The 24,766-nt window shown below is 29.8% G+C and overlaps 2 protein-coding genes across 5 annotated transcripts in view; one reads left to right on the forward strand and one right to left on the reverse strand.

Annotated features, from left to right (window-relative positions):
* Positions 1-14,292, forward strand: part of LOC136975783 (transcriptional regulator protein Pur-beta-like) — a 110,024-nt gene extending 95,732 nt beyond the window's left edge. For both annotated transcript variants that reach the window (XM_067270903.1, XM_067270904.1), the window contains exons 6-7: positions 4,915-5,021; positions 11,512-14,292. In XM_067270903.1, coding sequence (XP_067127004.1) covers positions 4,915-5,021; positions 11,512-11,640 — 236 coding nt within the window. In that variant the 3' untranslated portion in view covers positions 11,641-14,292. The remainder of the gene's footprint in view (positions 1-4,914; positions 5,022-11,511) is intronic.
* Positions 14,293-18,280: 3,988 nt separating this feature from the next.
* LOC136975774 (uncharacterized) overlaps positions 18,281-24,766 on the reverse strand; it is a 30,635-nt gene continuing 24,149 nt past the window's right edge. Inside the window, exons 9-10 of one of the 3 annotated variants that reach the window (XR_010880827.1) lie at positions 23,867-23,996; positions 18,281-18,354 (exon numbers count right to left, since the gene is read on the reverse strand). Coding sequence is in view for 1 of the 3 variants with exons in the window: in XM_067270892.1 (XP_067126993.1) it covers positions 23,943-23,996 (54 nt within the window). In the remaining 2 variants the exon portion in view is untranslated. Of the gene's footprint in view, positions 18,355-23,473; positions 23,997-24,766 lie in introns of those variants that run through there. The other 2 variants (XR_010880828.1, XM_067270892.1) reach the window with 2 other exon arrangements.

The raw sequence follows: 24,766 nt of genomic DNA on the forward strand, positions 1-24,766 counted from the left end.
GGCATCAAGAGGCCCGTCGCCTGCCGCCATACCGTATGCTGTCCCCATTGTGCTGTGCAAGTCTGCTGTGATGAGCTTCCCTTGGTGGCTGGAAGCTGCAATACCGTCCCTGCTGTACAAGTGGTCCAGGAACTGCTGTGGGAGATCGTTACAGAATTCACAGTTTGTCTGGTTATGCTGGTTTGTAATGACAACTACTATACAGTATATAATAAATGTTCATTTTTTTTGTTCAAAAATAAATGTGAATTCTTCTTCATGGAAAAATAAGACATTCCCTGAAAATAAGACCTAGCGCATCTTTGGGAGCAAAAATTAATATAAGACACTGTCTTATTTTCTGGGAAACAGGGTATCTTAACTCTTTTCAGGGAAAAATTTTTGAATTGAAATAACTTGACTTCCGGTGAAAACTGGAAGAATTGAAAACGTTAGTTCGTTAACTTTCGTCGTCTTGTACCGGAAATCTAAAGGTTGAAGAGGTTGTATTTGATGTTAATTGGAGCCTCCTGACTTAAGTTTTCCATATCTGGTCTCAACTTTCGTCTGTCTAACTCTATTCTTGAGATTAAGGAAGGACAGAGAAATGGATGACAGTTTGACTTGTGACAATTTTTTCAAATTGCAGTCTAACAAGTCAAAATATTAGAAGACAGACAAAAACAGAATCAAAATATCAAAAAATTTCATTTAAATTATCATCTTTGTAATAGTAAAATTAAAATTTTACTATTACAAAGATCATCAGTAAGTAAGCACAGAAGTGCTCTGGAATACCTATTTATGGAGTAAAGATTTATTCTATATGTCTGTGTCTCAAAATAATTCCACTTGACTTCAGTGTATTTGTAAAATTTGATTATTTTAAAAATTGTTTAATTAAATACATTCACTGACAAAAAAGTTAAGCACCCAGACAGAATTGTCTAATTACTGCAAAACTTGGCATATAGCTAGTCTTACCATAATATTTTTATTTCAAACCAGGACAATTTTGAGAAAATACCTGTGATTGAAAAGGCTAAATAAATAAGTTGTTAACAAAAACAAGTTAAAAGCAATTTTTAGTAACTTAACTAAATATATCTTATTATTAAGAAGTTATTAATATTTATCACTAGTGTGAACTTTCTTTAAAAATTCTTTGTTACTTAAATTGGTGCATTTAAAATATGACAATGTATTTGAGGAAGTTCCTATTGCTTGCCTTATGTTATTTCAAGTGATTTTTAATGTTTGAATGCCCACCACGAGTTACTGAAAATTCTGAAAAGCACAGTTCATATTTCACTTTGTCAATACAATCACAGACTTTTTTCAATCATCAGTAAACACATGGTTTATTTTTGGCATTTTAGAGATTAAATTAATTTAATGTACAGTACAGTAATACCTCGACTTACACTACCCCGACTTACGCAAACCCGGAGTTAATCTCGACGATTCGTCTTTTGTTTGAGCACCACGCAACTCTTGATTACTCACTCCCCCCACACTATTGTTCAGCTTACATGTTTGGACATGTCATGCAGAATCGATGCATAGCTACAATTTATTTTGTGTTATTTATTTTTGTGTTTGTTATATCTACGGAGACTTGAGAGACTCTACTATGTCATCCAAACGAAGTAGAACTGATTCTTCTGCATCAAACAAGAAAAGAAAAACTTTAACTTTGGAATGTAAAGTTAACATTATTAAAGACTTCGATACAAAAATGAAAATTTATGAATTGGCAAAACTTGATCCTTTAGACCCAGTTCAATCAGATGATCGAATGATGGTTGGAAACTTGACAGAAGGCCTCAGTTTAATTGAAAAGGGGTTACAAATTTTAGAAAATATAGACTCCAATGAAGAGTGCATTTCTTCTACAAAACAAGAAATAAAAAAATTATTAGCATGCTACCAGGAAATTTTGCAGGAGAAAAAAATCTTTGAGCCATCAGATGAATTTGTTAGATTTTATGAAGCCTTCTACATCAAAATAACTTCGGTTTATGATTTTAATAATATAATTTGTTATACATATGTATTATCTAAGATTTTATTAAACATTTTTTTCTAAATTATTGTTTTCTTTAGTCTCAGGCCTCAATTAAAAATAATTTGTATGTATTTATATGTGAAGTTATACCCCGACTTATGTGAATTCGACTCACACGGTTATCGCTCAGTCCCACCTATTGCGTAAGTTCAGGGTATTACTGTACGAAATAATCACAAATGCCGACTAGCAATTTGAACTCGACTAAGATATGACATGCGCAGCAGTGGCATAGCTAGTGTTAGTTTCAGTGTTGCCAAATCTAATTGAAATGAAATATCTAAAAAATGAAGTAAAAATATCTGGATCTCATAGGCTACATGTTGTTATAAATATCTGAATGAAAAAATAAAACATCTAAATTCATTAGGCCATATGCTATAAATTTTTGGGAAAACATATAGACAGCATTAAAAGTACTTAGATCTGGATACAAAATATTTAGATTGGCAACAGTGAGGATAACAAAGGGAATTATTTAGTTGCCAAATCGTCAGTTTACTTGAGGCTGCACTATTTTTACTTCTTGTATATTCGGCACTTTTAAAATTTCACCAAATAACTAGGACAAAATGACAAACTGGCCAGGACGCTGGGACAACATCGTCAAAATGGGATGTCTGGTGAGCTTACATATAGCATATATCAGACAGTTATGTAAATGAGTACAGTATGGTCTGATTGCACACCTGATAATGCCACCAGTGTTTTTAAATTGTTACCCCAGTTTACTATGAAAAGTGGCTCACTATATTCAGAATTTTTAATGTGCCTGTTGTTTGCAGATCTTTGAATGGGAGACATGCCTGTTTGACATGGTCAAAGTCATTACACACAACTGACAGAGTTTGAGAAAGACTACATTATTGGTCTGAGACTTTTTTTGCTATTATTTATGAGAAAAACTGTTGATGATGTTAACATAAACTTTGTGTTAACAGAATTTTTTTCATTAATCATTATTATTACTGATATATAATGCCATAATCATATATTTGATTTTTTTGTTGAATTGCTTGCCATCTGGATCATTCTCACCTGACTGTGAGATGATGATTATGGGAGTAGTCAACTTGTGAGGACATGCATACATGGCTGATAAACTCTGGGCATCCCAGACAGACCACAAAAATAGGTAATTGTTTGATTGTTTGATAACAACTGCTGCAACGGCATCTTCATCACCCATCCAGAAACAGGAAGTTTTTGTCTTGCTACAAAACTTTTTATCTTCCTCTACCATTGACAAATGACTAGCAGATGCAAATTTACATATATAGCAATTGCTGTTCCTTCTGCTATTAGCATCAGTGATGGGTCTAGAACTCAAAGAAAGGGCTAGCTAAAAAATTTAAAATATTTGAATAATTAATAAGTATCTTTTTATTAACAATACAAAAGAATTGTATTGAATTAGTCTGAAAAACTATATTTGCCATCATGTTTTTAAAAAAATGTTTTGAAGTTCAAACAAAAAAATTAAAATTTGTTTGTTTGAACTTCAATTTTAATGAATGAGGAGGGCTTAAGTCTGTGTAGCCTCATCGATCTGTTCCTGATTAGCACTCCAAACATCATTGGCATTATTTCCAGTTGTACTGTGACATGGAAGCATACATAGTCTGGAAGAATATTGTCTTCAGCAGTGAATCCTAATTTTGTTTAGGAATGGATGGCCACATCTTAGTGTGTGGAAGATTACTGGTGAGTACTTCAATCCTGTATTTATTGTTGAGCAACATATTGCACCTGCTGGCATGCTAGTCTGGAGAGTCATTTTGTATGACAGTTGGATACTCGTAAAGTGGTAGAAAGGATATCGACAGCACAACAATAAGTTCAGGAAATCCTGTAACCACATGTTCCATTTTGTAGCATAGTTGCAAATAGTCATTTTCCATCAAGATGCACACATCTAGGATTTCCCAGGAATGTCTTTGTCACATTGCCACATTTTCTTGGTCTGCCCAATCTCCAGATATGTTACCCATTGAACTTTTTAAGAACCATATGGGACACCAACTTTGACCATCTGTGAGTGTGAGGGATCTGTAGCAACATTCGTAACATCTGTGGGTAAATCTGTCACAGGATAGTATAAGTGCCTGTATGCCTTCAAGTCTGAACATATTGCGTTATGTATCCAGGCAAGAGGTGATCCTACAAGGTACTAAAAATTTCTTTAAATTGTATCATTATTCCAGTGGAACATATCTCTTGATATTGATATGATATTGTAATCACTTATTACCATCATTGTTACATTTACACTAATAAATTTTCATGCAATTCCAATGCTTCCTTGGTGCATAACTTTTTGTCAATTTGAGTGTATTTTAAATATAGTAAATTCTGTCTAAAACAAATGTGACAATACCAGCCAAAATTTTCCATTTTGACAGATATTTTGTTTTTATTAATATAGAAAAAGAAAAAAGTTGAAAAAAATGTTGTTATATATCATATTTAGAACTATTTCTTCATCAATTTAAGTACTTCAAATATTAAAGATATGCTGAAAACATTAAATCACAATACACAGAAGTAAAAAATCTATGTGCAAATTCAATACTCTTGGAATATATTTTAATTATGATTTAATTGCTTTATACTTTATATTTGTTGTTTATCAGAATCTGGACATTTAATGTGCATTTATATCAGTTATGATGATAAATTTTCTACATTTTCATAATTGAATATTCTAACTGTAGTCTAAATTTTGTTTTTAATTATATTTGAAAACAAGAGAGTTTGCTTTATATATTTATGAAATAAATATCTAGTAAAATTAGTTCCTGTCTCCAAATAAGTATTATTTTATTACCGTTTTAAAGTTTTACAATAAACAATTTTTTTATTTTTAGGATTTAAAGGCGAATTGCCAGAAGGTCGCCACATGCGTGTAGAAAATAAAAACTTTTATTTTGATATTGGTCAAAATAGCAGGGGTATATATATGCGTATATCAGAAGTAAGTAATATTTCTATAAATAATTAGAAATGTGAATATTCTAGCTGCTTCAACTGCAGGATAAAGTCTGAACGAAAGACTGGCCATTGCTACACACATTCAAATAAGTTGTAAAAAACTGCCAAATTTTAAAATTTATTTGAATATGTGAAGCAGCCTTAAATGCATATTCTAAGAAATTTTTTTAAAAGAGCAATTTTCTGGAAAAAGAAGCGTGGATTTCCTTTCTTAGAGTTAAAATTAAATGGAAATTTTTTCCAGACCATTTTAGATCAAAATTGAGTAAAAAGAATCTGTATAAAAACACAATTGGGGTTAATGTTTATTCTTTAAAAAGTAAGCTTGCTTGTTATTTCTCAGAGTAATATAAATGACAAATAGCTTCTTTTTCCTTAAATGAAAATTCCAGAAATTTGTTTTTCTTTTTGAATTTTCTAATTTTTTTACATTTTAATCATAACCGTATTAAAAATAAAGAATCATAATGTAAATGTTCTATAATGCCTTAAAATGCAGTATGATTGATCACAGACAAGATAGTTGAATGGGGACAAGGTAAATTTTTATATAAATATGGTGGAGAATTTTCATAGATGAGTTATATATTGTGAAAGTTTAATTATTAGAATTAAATAGAATTAGTTATTTCTATCAAACATAATTATACTTAATAATATCTGTTTATGTAAAGAATATAAGAAATCAAATGCTTATAAAAAATATATTTTATTTATTAGTAGTTTTCTATTTATAGAAGCTTTCATGAAGGATACATCCTTCATGGTAGAAATTGACATTAATCTATTTAAAACAGAAAATATAATTCTTTTAAACAACTTGTTTTTGTATGTTAATAATTAGACCTTTTGATAATTTGATTTAAGCAGCATTAAATAACACTTAAATGGGGAAATAATATACTGTATTTCTTTGATTCTACAATGCACTATGATTCTAAAATCAAATTTTTTAGGATTTTTTATGAAAGAAAAATTTCTGAATTATTAAGTTTTGTTAAAAAACAACAATACAGATGATATGAAATAGATAATGTTCATCATTTTCAGGCTCTTTTGTGAACAATACATTCTCTCTTTTTTTTTTAATTGCATCATAATGTCATCTTGAATGTTTTTTTTAAATGTTAAAAAGGAAATTAAATTACACACTCATTGCCAGCAAAGCTCATTTAAATTGATGTGACTGTTTAATAAATGTTTTTGGTTGTACTGTTAATGATGTAATATGTATCACATGATGTGTTCACAATGACTATTGATTGTTGTTTTGGACTGTAAATGTAAGATTCCATTGTTTGTTAGACATATCTCTACTTAAGAAAAGTAAAAATTAATTTTAAAAATGTCTTAGAATCACGGAAATGTAGCACTAAAACAAATACGTAGTAGAAGAGAAATGATAAATCTTTAAAAATTCTCTTCACTTATGCTAAATATGTGTTGTAACAAAACTAAATAATTGGATATAGATATCATTAATAAATGTCAGAATGGTTAATCTAACATCAGTAATGTAATAATAGTGCTTGCTACTTAGTAGATGGAATATTGCAGTCACTGTGTATATGCTTTATTAATTTAATAAAGTAGGATTCACTGTTGTGACCTGGCAAAAAAAATAACTGTGATCAGAAGCATAAGTAAGTCTATATGGCTGATGCCCCAAGAAATTTCCAAAATAATAAAAAACAAATTAAAACCAAATTAGATTGTAAAACTCATTATGTGGTGTAATTAGTTTCAGAATGAACAGCCTAAATACACTTGATCTTGCTGATATGGCCATTCCTTGCACAGAAGGGTGCCAGATTAGTGAGGGTGCTGGATTACTGAGAATGTCTAAGCCTAAAGGCAATGAATGGTATATGTTGTCCTTTGTTACTGATTCTTTTTGATGGCAGGTGGGCAAACATACAACAGGCTAATGCGCTGTATGATTTACCCATCCAAGAAATCAAACCCAAGTAAACAGGAAAACAGGGTATGTGACATCATGTGACACAAGGAACACTTCCATTTCAATGGAAGTGCTAAAAACAGTTACAGTAGTGAGAGTACAAGATACCAGATAATTGAGAGTATAGTGTAGTAGTAGTTGTACTTTAATGTTTTTTATTTGGTTTACAGTCATTTTTAATAATAAGAATATCAAACATGGATAGTAAATTTTTTGTAAGTTTTTGTCATTATGAACAGATAAGAAGTCCACAGAACTATTTAGTTGTGTCATATGAACATAACAATCAATAACGAACACATATGGGCCAGTCAATACTTAGCATTGGTCAAGCTGGTAGAAGCTTCTGGAAATCAGAATGAAGCTGAGAAACATCTTATTGCATAAAGGTACACTTGTCAGTACTACGACCACCATTCAGCTATCTGAGTGATTGAGTGCATTCAAGTACAGTTTCCTCAGTTATAGGAGATAAAGAAATTCCAAGACATTTTTCAAAAATATAAATTTAAATAATTTCCATTGAGAAACAACTAATGATGTTATAGAGACTGTGAACAGGAACAACTATACAAAGCAATCCATCAATATCAGTCAGTGATAGTTGGTTTAGGTGAAGAAGTTGGACTAAACTGACTGAGGGAAGAGGACAATACTTACAAGGGACTTGTTCTATGACTCAAAACTTTTAAACTAGACCAGGGGTCTATTCTACACTCTATTATTAAGCTAGCGAAAATGATGACACCACATTTCTGTCAGGATCACATAACAGAAGTTCAATGAAATATGACACACTGTTTTTGATCTCAATAACTGAACTTTTGTTATTGGTGATATCAATGTGCCTATACAATCTTAACAAAAGTAAAAACAGTTAACATGGTAGCTTTTAGGCTAGAAATTAGACTGATGTTACTTTGGCAAAAAATGCATTTAAACTTATAAAAAGAAAATACATATTTTTATGATTCATTATGAATAATGAGTTATATAAAGATTTATTAATATATTATATAACTTAATGTGCATGTTTCTGAAACTACTATGATTTTAATCCAGAATCAAAGCTGGAAGAGATAACTTGTAAAATCAAAACCATTCACACTTTTTTATCAAACGGGTTTAGTGAGCAAACCTTTTCAGTTGATTTTAATGACACTACGATTTTTTGTGTACTTTGCCAACAAATTGAGAGCACAATTTTGGCTCTAACTTTACACTGACTACTGCTGATACGTAAATAACATAGAAAGTTGCCTACAGCTACATTCTCAAATGTTTTTAAAAATATTTCTTAATATTTTTATCCTAGTGTTTATTAATACCATTTGCCATTTTTCCAAATTCAGTTGGTTTGTTTTTATTTTCATATTGTTACAATGTTTGCAGCAAAAGTTGAATCTAGTTTTTCTGAAACTAAATTCAGATGATTTTTCATCAATTTGAGCAAAATCTCAAATTGTCAACTAGTTGTACATTTTCTTATATGAAGTGTCTGCCTTAACCATTCTGCTACAGAAGACATGCTGTAGAGAAGAAGTTTCTTTTGGTCTGTTCTTGCATGAATTGTCAACTCTAACTGCCAATATCTCAAAAAATAGGGAGGTATTGAGGCAATTGAGCATTTTTGGAATCAACATTCAATTCTCTATTAAATAGAACTGGTCTGGTTTCAAAGTTTTGAGTTGTAGTACAAGTCCTTTCTTTGTTAAATCTGGGCAATCTTGAGAAAAATCCATCCAAATCAATTTTCCAGAAAAATCAGTTTGGACATGACAAATAACATAAAATAAGGTAAAATCTATTGCTTCGAGTAGAGACAATTTTCGACAGGAAATGTATGTAATAAAGTAAAAAAATTTATTAAGTTTTGTGAATTTTGCAAACCGAAACTCAGCAGAGAAATCGAATGAAGTATTTAAAAAATACATGAATAGTAGTCGCATCATATTTGACGTACTGAAAGGTTCATATCCTAAAAGTAATTTTTGGGGTCCAGAATTATGCTTGAAAAACTCATAATGCAAAATGGAAAGGAAGTAGTGCAGAGTAGAGATTATTTTTGATGAAGCTTATTGACATTGTATTGTACCTACTACATCAGGGTCCAGTTCCAAAAGTTAGAGCAAATTTTATTGATGAAAAAATTGACGAGATTGTTCCAAATATGACAAAAGCTTTTCAAACTGGAGTACGTACATACATGGAGAACAAACATGTTATTGAACCAAAAACTGAAATCATATACATTGTAACCCAAATCACTTTTCAGGAAATAGCTACAGTGTGCCCATGTAGGTTGTCTTTTTTTAAAGGCTGACAGGGCTACATATTACAAGAAAGATCAATAATCAACAGTTGCCAAGGGTTTAAAAGTAGAACAGTTTCTTAAATTGCTCTGTCCCAAAGATGCCCTAAGATTGGTGGGATTGTAAAATTCATTGTAGTTTTTAGACAAGTATAGTATGACTGATATCATATTATTGGTATGAGTTGGTGTCAAATTGGAGAAAAATCAAGGTATTATTTTTCCTTAAAAGAGTGACCCATCCCCAAGCAATCTATATTCACTGCTTAGTGCATAGATGCAACTTGGTGGTTGTCAGTTCTTGAGCTAAAGTATTATCAGCAGTTATCTTTTTTAACTCTTGAAAAAAAGTGTGGTATGTCCATTTCTTATAAAACATAAGTTCTTTATTAACCGTCACAAATTGTTGGCTTATTTTTAAAGACTGAAATAATCACCATAATGAATTGGGCTATTTTACTGCTACTATTAATTAAATTCTAAGTAATTTAGTACTAGAGGTAGGCATTAGTTGCCATCTCTTATTAAATTAGTATTTACTAAATAATTTAGAATATTCTGGAAGAAAAGAATTAACCCGGAGCAGGACTCCACCCCATAACTCCCACTTATTGTGCATTACCAGTTATGCTATCCCCACCTCCATCCGACCATTTATTTCCAGACGTATTTAATTTTAAATACGATCCACGGTTACTACAGTGCCGACTGGGGACAGCTATGTCTACGGCCCACTATAGCACTCACCCAGCTATCGTTTTATCCCAGCATGGTGTATATATCTGAAAGCCCAATGTTTCTTCCAGAATATTTTCCCATTCAAGCCCAACGTTTAAAATTGTCTAACACAGATATAAAAGTTTTTATTAACACCATGAACATGTCAGGACAAAGTGGTGAATAGTCTGTCTTATGGGGGGAGAGTTAAAATCCTGATATTTTCTTGTTATCTTGGGAATTGCAATTTTTGAAATTGTGAACGAACTGTGAAATGATAAGCAGTAATTAAAACGAAGTTGATCTAAGTTTTAGAATAACCTTGCTCTTAATAATAACTCTCACATTCATTTCAAGTATTTTCTATACATGAACTTTTATATATATATATTTGATATATAAACAATGATGTAATTCTGTTTATATGTCAATTATTTAAAATAGTTTATCTGACTAAAAAATAATACACATAGAGCTAGAAAATACCAGAAACTTTTAAGCTGACATTTGAAATTCTAAGTTATGACACACATTGAATTAGAAATTTTTCAAAGAAATTTGTTCATTGATTTTTGTAGGTTACATTGTGATATAAGTCTTCTAAAACAACGTTTACTTTTAAAGTATTGTCCTGCTTACAATGTAAATTGTTTGTTTATTGCCTACAAATAATACTGCAGGTTGGAATAGGCTATCTATACTACTACATTAGTCACACGAACACACAAGCAGCTCAAAAATCAATATATAAATTAAAATGATGCATCTACTATTCGGTGTTTATATTGTGCTCGTGCATATGTTAATCCGTCTGGTAATAAAACAAACCTTACAAAGAGGACTGATTTAATGATTTGTTTATAATCTAAAGTCTTCTGTAGAAATTCAGTATTTTATCGTCAAGATTTTTCTGTATGTAAAAATTAATATGATTTTAAATTGATGATAAAAACTATTAAAGATATGCAAATATTATTATTATTGTTCAATAATAATAATAATAATTCATTGTCATGATTTAATGTACATCTTAAAACAATTTTTTAAATAATTGTTTTGGTTGATCATCATTTAAATTCAATTATAATATGCTAAAAACGTAATATTTACCATAATTGTCTTTAATTTCTAGTATAAGAAATTAATATATATTACTATATTCTTTTGCATTAATTCTTTCTAAATCACAGTTATTATTGAATTGTCAATTTGAGTAAACAATTATTCATATTGTAAGAAACAATATTTTCTAATAGCTACTAAAATCTCTATTAGCTAAAGTGAATTCTACATCTAAACTATTATGGAATTATATATCATTGGTGTTCAGTGATAACATACAGCTAGATTATATATCAAAATTACTGAAAGTTAATAATATTAACTTAGAGCTAGATCTATAGGAAGAAATAATATATTATGTATTGGAATTATTAAAACTGTTAGGGATCTTTTGCTTCTACATCCTCTGTATTTTTTTTACAGGTGAAGAGTAATTTTCGAACAGCAATCACCATTCCAGAAAAATCGTGGTCACGATTCCGTGACATATTTGCAGACTATGTTGATAAGATGAAAGAGTTGACAGAGAAGACGTCAGAAGGTGGGAAATGATGGTGCAACTTCGTGAGCCTAAGTAAAAATTGGACTCTTGCAGAACCAGAAGTAGTACAAGGGGCATGTGTCTTTGCATTATTGACAACATGGGACTGTTGTGCTGCTCCCAGTGAATGAGGGTGTCAACTATAATTGTGAGCTGACAAAAACCACCCATTCGTCTGGCCATGACTGCTTTACTTTGTACATGTTCTTGTAAGTAATCCACCGGTACGACGCTGACTTGTTTCTGTGTAGCATTCATGCAAGATGTGATCCAGAACTCTTGTGGTGCCACACCATTCGGTTTCTCGTCCCATATTCCTGGGGATCTCATCATTCTTTGTCAGGTGAGTTGATGAGGTCCTCAGGTATCTTAAGCTGGTGATAGCACCATTCCCTTGTACAGTGAGGTGATGGATTGTCCTCACCAATCTTTTTGTGTATTAAGGTGATAAAAACTTCTGTCCGGCTTTCAAATCAGATGATGTCAACTTTTTCTTGTACTGTTAAAAATTGGGGTTTGTTGGTCTCCAACTTGACAATGTCACCATTTCCTTGTAAAGTATAATGACGACATTCTCAAGTTGAGTAGCCAGGTGTAGTCACCATTCCTTATACTTTGTGGTGATGAGTTTTTAGAGGAAAAATGTCAGGCTTGCTTTGCAATAGCCTCTAAATCCTCCTTGTTTTCCAAACTTTAGAAGTTGGACTTTTCTTACATTGTTACACATCGACAAATGGCAAGATTCGTTGCTCTTCTTCAGGGATCAAAACCTGATGAGTAATGTAAATTTAAGGAGAAGTTTAAAAAATATTTGCATAAAAAAGATAAAAAAAATATTACATGTTAATGTTGAAAAATGTTTTTGTACAAATTTCACTTGCTGAGACCATCATGGTGTAGATCCACAGTCCCTGGGAAGTAGAGAGATCAGTCCAGGCATTATTGTGTATGTGTAGTGTTCACGGATGATATCGACATCAAATTGTATAGTATGTGGCTGACCATGAAGGAGTGTAGCAAGATAAAAGAAAAAATTGGCAATCTTCAAAAGCTATCACTAATGCCTCTGGGCAGTTCAATGGTGTATTATAGTGATATCTACACAGTTAACTGGGTAACATCTGCACTTCTCATCGCCCACAATATAGGGATTATGTGGGAAGTTCTTGCAAGCTTAAGTATTGTTAATTTGGTGTAAGCAGATGATCAGTGTTTCTTAACTTTTGAGTAAGTCCATGCTTAGCTTGTGGACGTTTCTGTAGCTAAAGTGGCCAAACTCGAGAAATATCCCTGTTTATGGCTTCATTTGTGTTAGGGAAGGCAGTAAGTTGCAAGCTAAAAGGTGTTGGAAATAGAACAATTAAAAAAATATATATAAAAAAAAGATATACTCTTAGCACTTTCACTGCCATTTTGCAAGTGAGGTTGATTTTGATTTGTGGAGGGTTGATGTTTGACCGCATGTTTCCTACTCGTGGTAGTTGATTGTTCTCGTTGTTATCTTGTTGTAGATTTTTTTCTCCTCTTAAAAAAAAAATGTCAGACATTACTCTGGTCAGTAATATGCTTTTTTATTTGTAATTTGGTTCTTGTAAAGCTTGCAAAATATTGAAAATTATAGCAAGAAAAAATTGAGTGCTTTATTATTTGCATTTTTAAAATTTTTTAAAACTAGAGGTCTTCATCTAAAATAAGTGATATGCATTGTATAAATTATTGGTTGGTTGGCAATTTGATGAAGACCTTTAGATAAAAAGCTAAGCTTATTTTTGTGATGTTATCTGCATGATTTTTGTCAAGAGAATATAATGTAGATATAAAAAAAAAGAAATTTATGTAATTTTAGATTTATAATTATACATGTTATTAATTTTGTTTCAACTTATTTACAACCATGCTTCTGCCATTGCAAGGGTTGGTAGTCAGTCAGTGGTGAAGTTGTGATTATGGTGTTGTCTATTTGGAAAAAAAATGGTAATTACAGAGGTGCTAAGTTTGCTGTTTATTCCTGCTGTTGCCCATTGATTGAATTATTCTCTTTAGTTATATAATATGTGGCACGAACAGACCCGTCGGCTAAGGCCAACATGCACCAGACCCCTCCGGAACGTTTAAGGGATTTTAAACCGACATACAAAAATAAGAAATTTCACTAAACAGTTGCTTGCCTCCTGACAGATTTACTGGTAATTGGCATCTGCAATTATTTTAGTAGGCAATGTTGCAAAAATATTTTTTTAATTTTTTTTTTTCAGGGGAGTGTTTAGACACTGGAGAAATTTCTTGTGAAAATAGAATTTTAAAAAATTATAATGGGATTGAGAGGGAGTCAATGGAGTTGTATTGGTGTTTTGCATAATCAAGCCTCCAGTTCAATATCCCTCCTCCCCTCAATGGCTGTTTGGTAGGATTTATCTTTGACTTCCATGAAATATGGAAAATTGGTTAACTGACATTTTTTCAGTCCATAAACTATGTACTGTAGCACTTGAGTAACAAAACTATGTGAATATATAATTGTTGAGGTATAAATAGGAGTGGTAACTTGTTGGTTTCAGTTGATGGAAGAAAAGATGATACGATGCCTTCATTCAGTGTAACTTACAACAGGATGGCACGGTGGCCGTCTGAAGATTTGATTAAAACATGAATTGTCACTGGTACTAGTTGACTCCTGTTGATATTTTAGTGATATTGTTCTTTATTGTCTCAGTCTGCTGGATTCATGCAATTGATTCACATTTTCAAGTTTTAAGATAATGCATATCATCTGATAAAAACACAAAATTCTATAAAAAAAAAACTTTTTTAGAAATGGTCTTTATTTAAACATTTTAAGAAAGTTATATTACAATAATATATTTATGTTAGTGTGTCATATCAATCTCAAAAACTAAGGTTAAAAAATTTTTGATATTGATAAATGTTTATTTTCTATATATAATCTATATCAAAATTATAAAATTTAAGTTTGGCACCAAACAAAATACATACATGTAAAAAAAAAAGTTTTCCTAAAAATAATTTTTAAAAAAACGAGAAACAAAAACATGTTGATAATATTGAATTAATTGTTTAATTTCCAACTTTCAAATCTGAAGACTCTGGCTTGGAATGGTATCAGTTGCGTACCCAGATGCATGAAAAGAATGAAGTCTTTTCTTCGTGTACACATAACATGATGCATGCTCAAGTTGCATTCCTACTTCAAATGTATGTAACATGGAATAAACAACAAGAATTGCTTATGTGAATGTAATATCTTATACTGTGATAGAATAACTAATTAAAACAATTTTTATTAAGTCCTGTAGAAATTTAACTGTGGAATTTTATCAATAGCTGCAGGTTGATAATGATAAGATTTTTTTAATAACTAATATATATGTTTAATTTTTAAAAATTAAAAAAAAAAACAAAAAGTTCACATAGTAAAGAAGAAAATTGTTACTCATTCCAGTACTCATGACAAAACTCCCTTTGGAAAGTTATCGGATCATGTCATACATATTTATTTTGATAAGAAAAAAAATGTTTTGCTATTCGAGGCTGAGGAAAAGCATGCTTGGATAAAAAAACATTACTAAAAAAAATAAGTAACATCCGTAATTTAAATTTTGGAATATGAAAATAAAAATTTACTGTGATTTATAGTTCTAGGTTGGATATTTTGGTAGGTTTCAACCTAACAAAAGCTTGCCATTGTTTCAAAATTACATATTCAGAAATTCTTCTAACTCTGTTATGTTTTTCTGATGAATTCATTTATCGATATAATCATAAAACTAAAGAAAAAGTAAAAAAAAAAAAAGAGAAAAAAATTACACAGTGGACTTTAGGTACCATATATGTTATCGTGTGGAATGTTCTGCTGCAGTATCAGTACAGATCTTCAGTTCAATGTGCAGCTTTAATTTATACTAATTAGAACTGTAAATATGTATTTGTTACATGTACATTAAAGTTATATTGGGGAGTTACGTCTTAAATGCTTGAAACTATTATTAGAATTACAGTATTATTTGTAAATTCTTGAATTTTATCTTCTAAAGAGAAATTTTTAATGTATAATATCAGTTTTAGATGATCATAATGATTTTAAAAAAGAAATATAAAAAAATTTTTTTTATCTTGTCTTCTAGCATTTAGCTTTCATTTTATTGAGAAATATATATATATATAATTTTTTTTTTAATTTTATTTTAATTTTTTTTAAACTAATTGTCACATCATACCTAGTTAAATATTCTATTTTGGAAATCTGATTTTATAAAAATCAAATTATAAATTCCTAATACAAAATTTTACACTTAAATCAAACAGCGACTTTAGTATTATTTTACTGTGTTAATTTATTATTTTATCATCTTATTTTAGAGACATTTAAAGTGAATTTTGTGCAATTTTTTAAAAACAAAATCTTAAATAATGCCCTTTTTTAATTAAAAAAAAATGTACAAATGGTTTAGCAAATAAAACAGTGACATTAAAAAAGACAGATTTTGAATCGTTTAACTCCTAATTCGTTCGAGCTTATTTTTATTTGTTGTTTTGGAAACAAAAAAGAAAACGTTGTTTAATCAGAGATTAATAATTAGATATTTTAGAAACATTCTAGGGAGTAGTAGTTACATAACATAAATTTGTTATAAAATTCAAACAATGCAGAGTAAATGTTAAAAAGCTTTTTAGTACCAAAATTACTCAGATTATCACTTGATGTCAATTTATTTAGACATACCAAACAGTGGATATTGTATGCTTAATGTCTGACAGAAGTAATTATCATAGAAATTTAATAAATATGGATCAATATTTAAAAAAAGCTGAAATTTTTCAATAATGGTATATGATTTCTCACACTACACCTAAGCATTCTAATAACAAATAGCTGTAAATCTCTAAAACAAACAAATTTCTCAAAAAACAATGCTGCAATAAAATGCCAATGCTGAGAATAATATCAAAATTACTTCACATTTTTTTAATTGATGTTTTGTAGCAATTTAGTTTTAAAAATTTATACAAGTCTTAGCAATTTATTAATGTTTATAATACTTTTAAATATTTATTTACTCAATCTATATGCAGTATACGTCGAATAGCGAAACGCTCCGCATCGCATAAACTTCACGAGACTTTCGTATGCGTCGTCGATTTTCGGTAGAGCACTAACGAATATTCGGTTTCGCTTTCTATATATATTTGTAGTTTTGTTGATTGTCGTAGTTTTTTTTTTTTTTGTTACGTAGTTTATTTCCTTATTTAAAACTTTCGATTTCGTCCGCATCCTTCTCCTTATCGATATTCGGAAAAACCTTTTCCATTTCAGAATAGACAATCTCTCGAGTATCCATCCAATTCTGAAACTCACACTTGTACATACTTGTGTTGTGTGTGTACTGTAGTATATGATGTAAATATTTAAAAGTAAAGATGTATGTAACTTTTATTGGAGATCTTTTACAGTAAAATATATAAAAAGGATCTACTGTATTTTTAACTTTTATAAGAAGCTACATATTAACTTCCTCTCGATTTAACGACTATACGCTGCCGATTAGATAAAGTTAATAACGAAAGGTACGACTAACATCATTGATTATTACATTACACTTAATTTTATCTAATCAACAAATTCATAAAATTATATATTTCATAATACACTTTTTTTTCATATTAAAAAATTTACTTAAATAATTAATATACAAATATTCCTATTAATAATAATAATTATATGCAGATTGAAACTGATATTAAATATTAATTATTGGTCTCTGATTTGGACCTCTTAATGACTCCAAAGAAGCGTAGCCATTTAAAAAGCTGCCATACAATATAATTTCATCTTGAAAGGAAAAGATCCAGTAATTTAATTCCAGAATCTATTTTTTAAAATCAAATTTCGGTAAAGAATTGATTCAGTAAGCAGAGAAAAAAAATCATAAAATGAAAAATTGAAGAGAAATTATTTTTAATAATAATTCAGAGTTCAAAGTTTAATCTAAAAAGTTCATACATGATTCAACTGTATATTTAATAATAATTTCTTTATTTCACGCATAAATTTATATACAGTATCACGAAAATTATGTAAGAATATAAATTACTCGAACGTACGAAAGAAACTCGAGCTGGTGAAAAATTAAATCGGAAAACTTTTATTACGAGCATACAAACGACGACAAGGATTTCGTGTTCAGGTTTATTTGGGATTTATTTAAATAAATCTTTTATATTGTTCCTTTTTTTATAATTTTGTTTTTAGTTTATTTATAATTGTGTTTAGAATAGGAATTCACATATACCACACAGAATATTTTCAATGAAAAAAACTAACAACAGTCAATAGATTATTTTTATAGAAATATGTATTTAGTTGTAATGAGGAGAATTATCCAGTAATTGTATGACTTTTCATTACGAATATTTTCTTACTTTGTGTAATATTAAATTGTCAATCAAAATGGATAAACCTAACAAATAACAACAACAATATAGAATTAATGCTACTACTCGCTTCTTTTCCAACTTCTAACATAAATTCTTTAATATTAACAGTAAGTCATCTATGCAAGTTAATCTACAAATTTTGCTATTTTGAGCCGTTATGTGTGAATGCATTTTGCTTAGTTTATAGTTTCCTCACCCATTAATACTTTCTCTAGTACAGACGTGAAGTATCAGAGTGCAGTAGTCCTCCGACGTGGTCGTACAGGTAGGTTCTAAAATCGGTCCGTTCGTCCAATTTACCAAATTTGAATCTGAGGAGAAAAAAAAGGCTAATTTGAATATTTATTTTATTATTAAATATTTAATATACCATACAAGAAAACTGCAAGAAATATATAACGTAATTTGTCCTCTTACTACAAATAGCACTATTGCACATTATAATGTTTAAGAGTTTACTTTCAGTTCATTAAATAGAAAACTAAATTTTTATATTTAATTAATTCAACTTCTTATCTTTTTTGGAATATTTCTATATTATGGTACTTTGTATTATTCTGCTAGGATTTCTTAATTTTTTTTAATGAAATTATACTGACATACTGTCTTGATTCTCTCTTCATTTAAATTTATAATTTCAGTGTAAACAGATGAAAGAACACACTATAAATGTATTTAAAAAAGAATATTAACGTAATTGAGATTTTCTTAATGATGATGCACATATTTTTAAGATCTTTTTCTAGGATAAAATCAAACATCAGCTTTTACTTCAGGAAATACAGGGTGATTCTAAGTTATTGTTGAGATTTGTGTCCCGTAATTTTTCACCTGAAAAAATAAAATAAAGCAGCTTACAGAATATGAAAGTACAGCTTAAAAAGTTTTATTATATATAGCATCAATATTGCAGAATTTAAAGGATTGAAACTGTTTAGTGGCCTGTACAATTTCAAGCAATAATCAATTTCCCTCTAAGTGTTATCCAACATTTGCAGTGTGACGCTACCACAGAAAGAATTCTGAACTTCAGTCTGTCGAGAAAAGTGGCAGAGGATCTTGTAAATGGTGCCCGTCACGTATCCTACGGGAAGAAATCGAGTGGCATAATATTGGGCAAATACCGAATCAGTCCATCACACCCAACCGGGCACCCAGAAAACACGTCAAGAAATTCTTGGATAGTAAGAGTTTGGATGTGGCAGCGTGCCATCTTGCCGAAATGCCACACACGACTGACAGTCTTCCAACCGTGGTAACAGATACTGCTGTAGCGTGTCTGAAAAGATCACCTCTGTTGCTATTTTTCCACAAAGAAAAGGGGGTACCAAAACATCTGAATGTGCCAAATAAAACTTTTAGTTACACTTTCATGTTCTGTAAGCAGTTTTATTTCATTGTTTCTGGTTGGAAAATTACATGATACGGAAACCTCGACAATAATTTAGAATCATCCTGCCTATCATTTAGGCTTGCACGATTAACACGTTTTCAAAAAGACTCAATCTACTAATTCCATACTATTGAATTTTACTTATAAAGCATCATTTTGTTATTTAAGTCAGAGATTCTCAACCCTTTCTATACTGATAAAAACAGGAATTAATAATACTGCATTTTTCTCAATTCTGAGACATTGTTGTTTCACACTAGAAAAATGATACATTATGCATAACATATCGCATTGTTTACTTGTAGTAATAGACATTTTTGGCTATAATATGCAAGGGTCACATCAGTTCACACAAGCATTGTTGGAGAGCATTTAATTTAAAACACTTCTGATTTTTTTCTTCTGTTAAAAAAATCTTAATTTAATTTAATTTGAAATTTGTGGTCTGTCTTAGAAATGAAGAAATTATGATTTTTTTTTTACTAAACATAATTATATAGTAAAATTTAATGTTTGGTTTAAGTCATATTATATTAAACTTGTCTATCAACCCACAGGTATCATTAGTAACCAAGTTGGGAACTCCTACTTTGGATTTAATTAAAAACTGCTATCATTTGTAAGCAGAATAAAATTTAATTACCTCATGTTTTTAGAATGGCTTACCTGGCTTAATGTGAAGGACGGCCAAGCCAGATAACGCAGAGATTGAAAATAAGACATTTCCCGTATGGTTGAGCACGTTGGTGCATCTCGTACGTGTTGTGTTTTATGGGTACGTGCGATAATGTTTTAATACGACGTTTTCGAATAAGCAATTACCATGGCACATTATTCACGAAATAACCATACATTTTACAAAAGTTTTTACGATCACAATTTTATAACAGGGCTGATCGGGCAGATGATGGCGAGTTTACTGTATGATGTTTAATTACTAACACTTACCGATGCTACCCAGTACATATAGTGTGAAAAAAACATTCTGTAATTACACTGTAATTATTACAGAACTTTTCTATGCTAGATATCCAGTATTATCAATCGGGGACGGGGAGTCGGTGGAAAAAATATGCGACTCCCGACGAGTCCATACTTTTTAAAATCGACTCCAACTCTCCCCTGTACCAATAAAGGATACTAATTAAGCAATGACATCTGATACCAAGTGCACAACTTTTTTTTTTTTTTTGGAAGCTAACACTACTGCCCCAAGACAAAAGGCTCTAAGGCAAGATTTCTAAGACCAGTGACAAGTTCTGGTCTGACCAGTCCAATAAATTTTTAGAATTTGACCTTAAAAATTACTCAAATATGCAACTTGAAAAAGATGACAATTTAGTTTTATCGACGTTATTAAAAATATCATTTATTTAACACACAAAAGAAAACTGAATTTTCTATTTTGAGTTAAAATTTACGACGTATGCTTCGTCATCCAGCCCGAGGACGAAACCAGCCAAATGGATAAACTGCTGAACGTCCGTAGTCGGTCGACTAGACATGGAGTTTTTCAGGTTTTCTTCGCGCACCTAACGCCTAAATAAGGGTCAGATTCCTGTAGAAAATCCTGGCAGGAGGCTTCCGTCTTGGCAGAGCACCCTTGCATTATGTTGCCAAATCCCACCAACCATCATCTCCGTACACAAGAGTGTAAAATAAAATTCTTATATTATGTAATTTGGCAGAATAATGTATTGAAGACAATTGTATAGTTATTAAACTTTTTTCAGAATTTACACTATCACATAAAACAGTAAGAAAGAAAAAAAAAGCTTGTTTTTCATCTCAATCAAAAAGGAATATTTTAAACAGATGCATGAATTTATATAGTAAAAAATATATTCAGATATCATGTATTAAGAACATATGTGTTCAAATAAATTTATATTTATTTAAAGAATCAACTTCTAATATAAAACTCCACAAGGGGAGAGGGAAAAAAGATTCAATTTATAATGCTGATTTGTTGATGATGTTTTTAACTAAATAATTCAACAAATTCATTAATCTCTCATTATTTTACATTGCAGTGTAACAGGAATATTTTAAATTGCTTTCTCAAGGATCATTCTTCTTAGTTTTTTCTCTTTTTTTGTACAATAATCGTTCACATAACTATTTTAAAGACAAAAATTCATAAAAGCTCAATCAAATTTTATTATTAGACCTGATTGAAAAACAATTTTTAAAATTTTATAAAAAAGATAATTTAACGTTATCTAAATAATAATAATAATAACAGCAATATAATAAACTTTTTAAAAATTATTATTTTTAGCTGAATTGTAATTACGAGGACTAAGGCATTATATAAAAAGAATTCTCTAAATTTTTATAGAAAATTACATGATATATTTATTATACATTTCATAACAACTCTCATTTTGATTGCCTTTTTTATTATCTAAAAATTTAAATTATATTATTATAACATATGAAATTACCTTTTCAAAATATAAACCTGTCTAGTCCCAAGATCAAATCCTTTTAGTAATATGTGAAAGAGCCATAAACTTTTTTAATACTCACAAATTAAAAAAAAAAAACACATTCGCATCTAACATGGCAATTAAATAGAGATGCTACCGAGTGTTCTAATATTTTAAAACGACAGAAACAATGTTAAGAGATTGCTTGTTGTTCTAAAGGCTACTACTTACACTTTGTTATATGATTCATATTTAGAGAGATATATTATGTAATTTTAATGACAGACAGTGAAACATTTTGTTAATTCACATGAATTGCAGTAGAAAGAATAATATATTTGCTACTGCAAATCATATATTTATTCTTTAAAAGTTAACATTAAAATTCTATCAAAAACTTTTTAGTGTAAACATATAAATATTGACAAGTTCAAGTAAAGTAAAATCGTTGGCTTTTTTCATTACTCATAAAACTTACCAAATATGTTGTCTTTGAAGATAAACGGAGATTCTATCTCAAAACAAAAATATTTAATCTAAAAATTACCCATAAATAATTAATTATTAATAAAAAAAACTAGTTCAAATTGTTTCTGGATACAATGGTAAGCAACCCATGGAATTTTCGTGCAGTTTGTGATATAATTTTGCTATTGACATCCACGTCGTATTTTTTTTTTCTTTTAGCTCTTCTATTTACCTAGTGACAAAAATCGCATACAGCAGATGGCAAGAGTTTTTCAGACCTACGTATATTTGTGCACAATATGTTCAGAAACCAACTCAATGAATTAAGATTAGGGAGCTGTCTCAGTCATTATAGCATTTATATTTTTGTTTTGTTTGAATTAGCCTTCCTACAAAAAATACGTTGCTCGTCACTAATCTACAGCCAGGATTTTTGCTGGCTTTTCAAATATATTCTTCAATAAAGAAAGAGACTAAAGAATTATTCTTCAATTTCGATTCTCGTATCGGTGTTTGTTACAACCGAGTTCGACCGTATCTAATAAGTGCAATATTATCACCCTTTCTACCTCTAAAAATTTATTTGTTATTAGTAAATCAAATGACCCAAATAGAAGAAGTTGAACCAAAGTTTCGATACATATCTTGAAAAGTGTATCTTATTATACTTTGTCCAATATAAGATGAATAGTAACGAGCATGATTTGCATTTCAGTACATATAAATAATAATAAATCATATCTTTAAAATATTCTCTTTGACTTCACTAACTGCATACTTAAATCATACATGTTAGAATATTTGCCATTTTATCCATTTGAAATTTAGAACCAGATAGGTGCACGAAGAACTGTCGGTCGGTGTTGCATCTTTTTTGCATTCGTCATTATTGGTAAAGACAGATAAAAAAATTTGTTCTTCGGTGGAAAAAACAATCACCGGCATCAAAAATCCTGTATGGCCATATATATTACATTCTGCCATAATTCTTAATAGTACCCAGCTAGATGCAATCTAGTTAATAATTTAGAAAACATTTCTATCAATACAGATATTAAAATCAACAGAAATAAGTTTATTTGAAAAGTTTAAGAAAAATATTGATCTATCAAACGATTTAATCACAAAATAAATAATTTACAGCTGGAAATAAGCTGTTTAACAGAGGGAAAAAAATGTTTTCAATAATGCATAGTTTAATTCTTTGAGTGCATCAAATACACTCATTGAAAGTGATCAAAAAGTGTTTGCTTTCCATTGAGTAACTTTCTGGTTAGAAATAGTTGGTTTACTTTATATACATATATGATTATATTGGCTCAAACTGGTAAATATATCTCCTTATTTATCCTCTTAACTTATTCTAACCATTCTAAATGAATATTTAGTATTTTTAATTAGAATAATAATTACAAATGTATCCACGATTAATTAACCAGTTACATGTAAAATTATCAATATTATGATTAATGTAATTTTAAATAAAAATACCTGTTAATAACAATGACATAAAGCAGTTTTATTGTTGTCGAGAAATTGGGTATAAAAATATACTTTTTAAAATTTGTCATATCTCGAACGAAATATCCTTTGGATGCCAGTGTATAATCTCTCTGAACATCTGAAATAAAAATACAAAACCTTACATTGTAAAATAATTTTGAACTGAAAATATTTACAATGTTTTTTTTTTTAATAATCAATATTTTGAGGTATAAATAATTTGATGTTTATATACAGTTAAATTCATATACATGTTGAAAAATAAATAAAAAATATAACTGTTTCTTCAAATCTAAACAGAATTAGTGTCAAGCATTTTAAAGAAATGTAGTAATAAATTGATTCTGCTATGTTTTTTTATGGTGTTAGTGAATTAAATCATATTATACTCAATTAATACTAGTGTTTAATGCAATGCTGGTGGGTCAAGCTAAAAGTATAGCTGTAGAAAAACTACTGTGATGTTAGCGTACATGTTTAGTAATACCGCTTTCTATAATGTGATGTATATTCTGTTGTCAAGATATAATGTTTCCAGACTTTTATGTAGTGAATGTGGTATGATGTCTGTGCAAAAGAGCACAATAAGTACTCTATCCATTCATCACAGACACTATTTCGAAGGCAAGTTTGTGTATTTGCTAATTTTCTCAGGGTACTGTTTTTCTTTGTACGTCTAATTTATGACATATATAAAAGAGTTATAGTACAGCATTCTATATAAATTTTGTTACAAACTCTGTGGATTAACCTGCATAAATAGTAATAATATGACAAACGTATCATTTATTTCAAATTTAAATATTAAAGTTCTATGCTATAAATTTTTAATTTATCCAATTCTTTCGTAGTTAATGTGCAATCAAATCAGACCATTTCACATAGTTT

The sequence above is a fragment of the Centruroides vittatus genome, unplaced genomic scaffold (genome assembly GCF_030686945.1).
Source record: "Centruroides vittatus isolate TY-2023 unplaced genomic scaffold, ASM3068694v2 contig_388, whole genome shotgun sequence".
Classification (NCBI taxonomy): Eukaryota; Metazoa; Arthropoda; class Arachnida; order Scorpiones; family Buthidae; genus Centruroides; species Centruroides vittatus.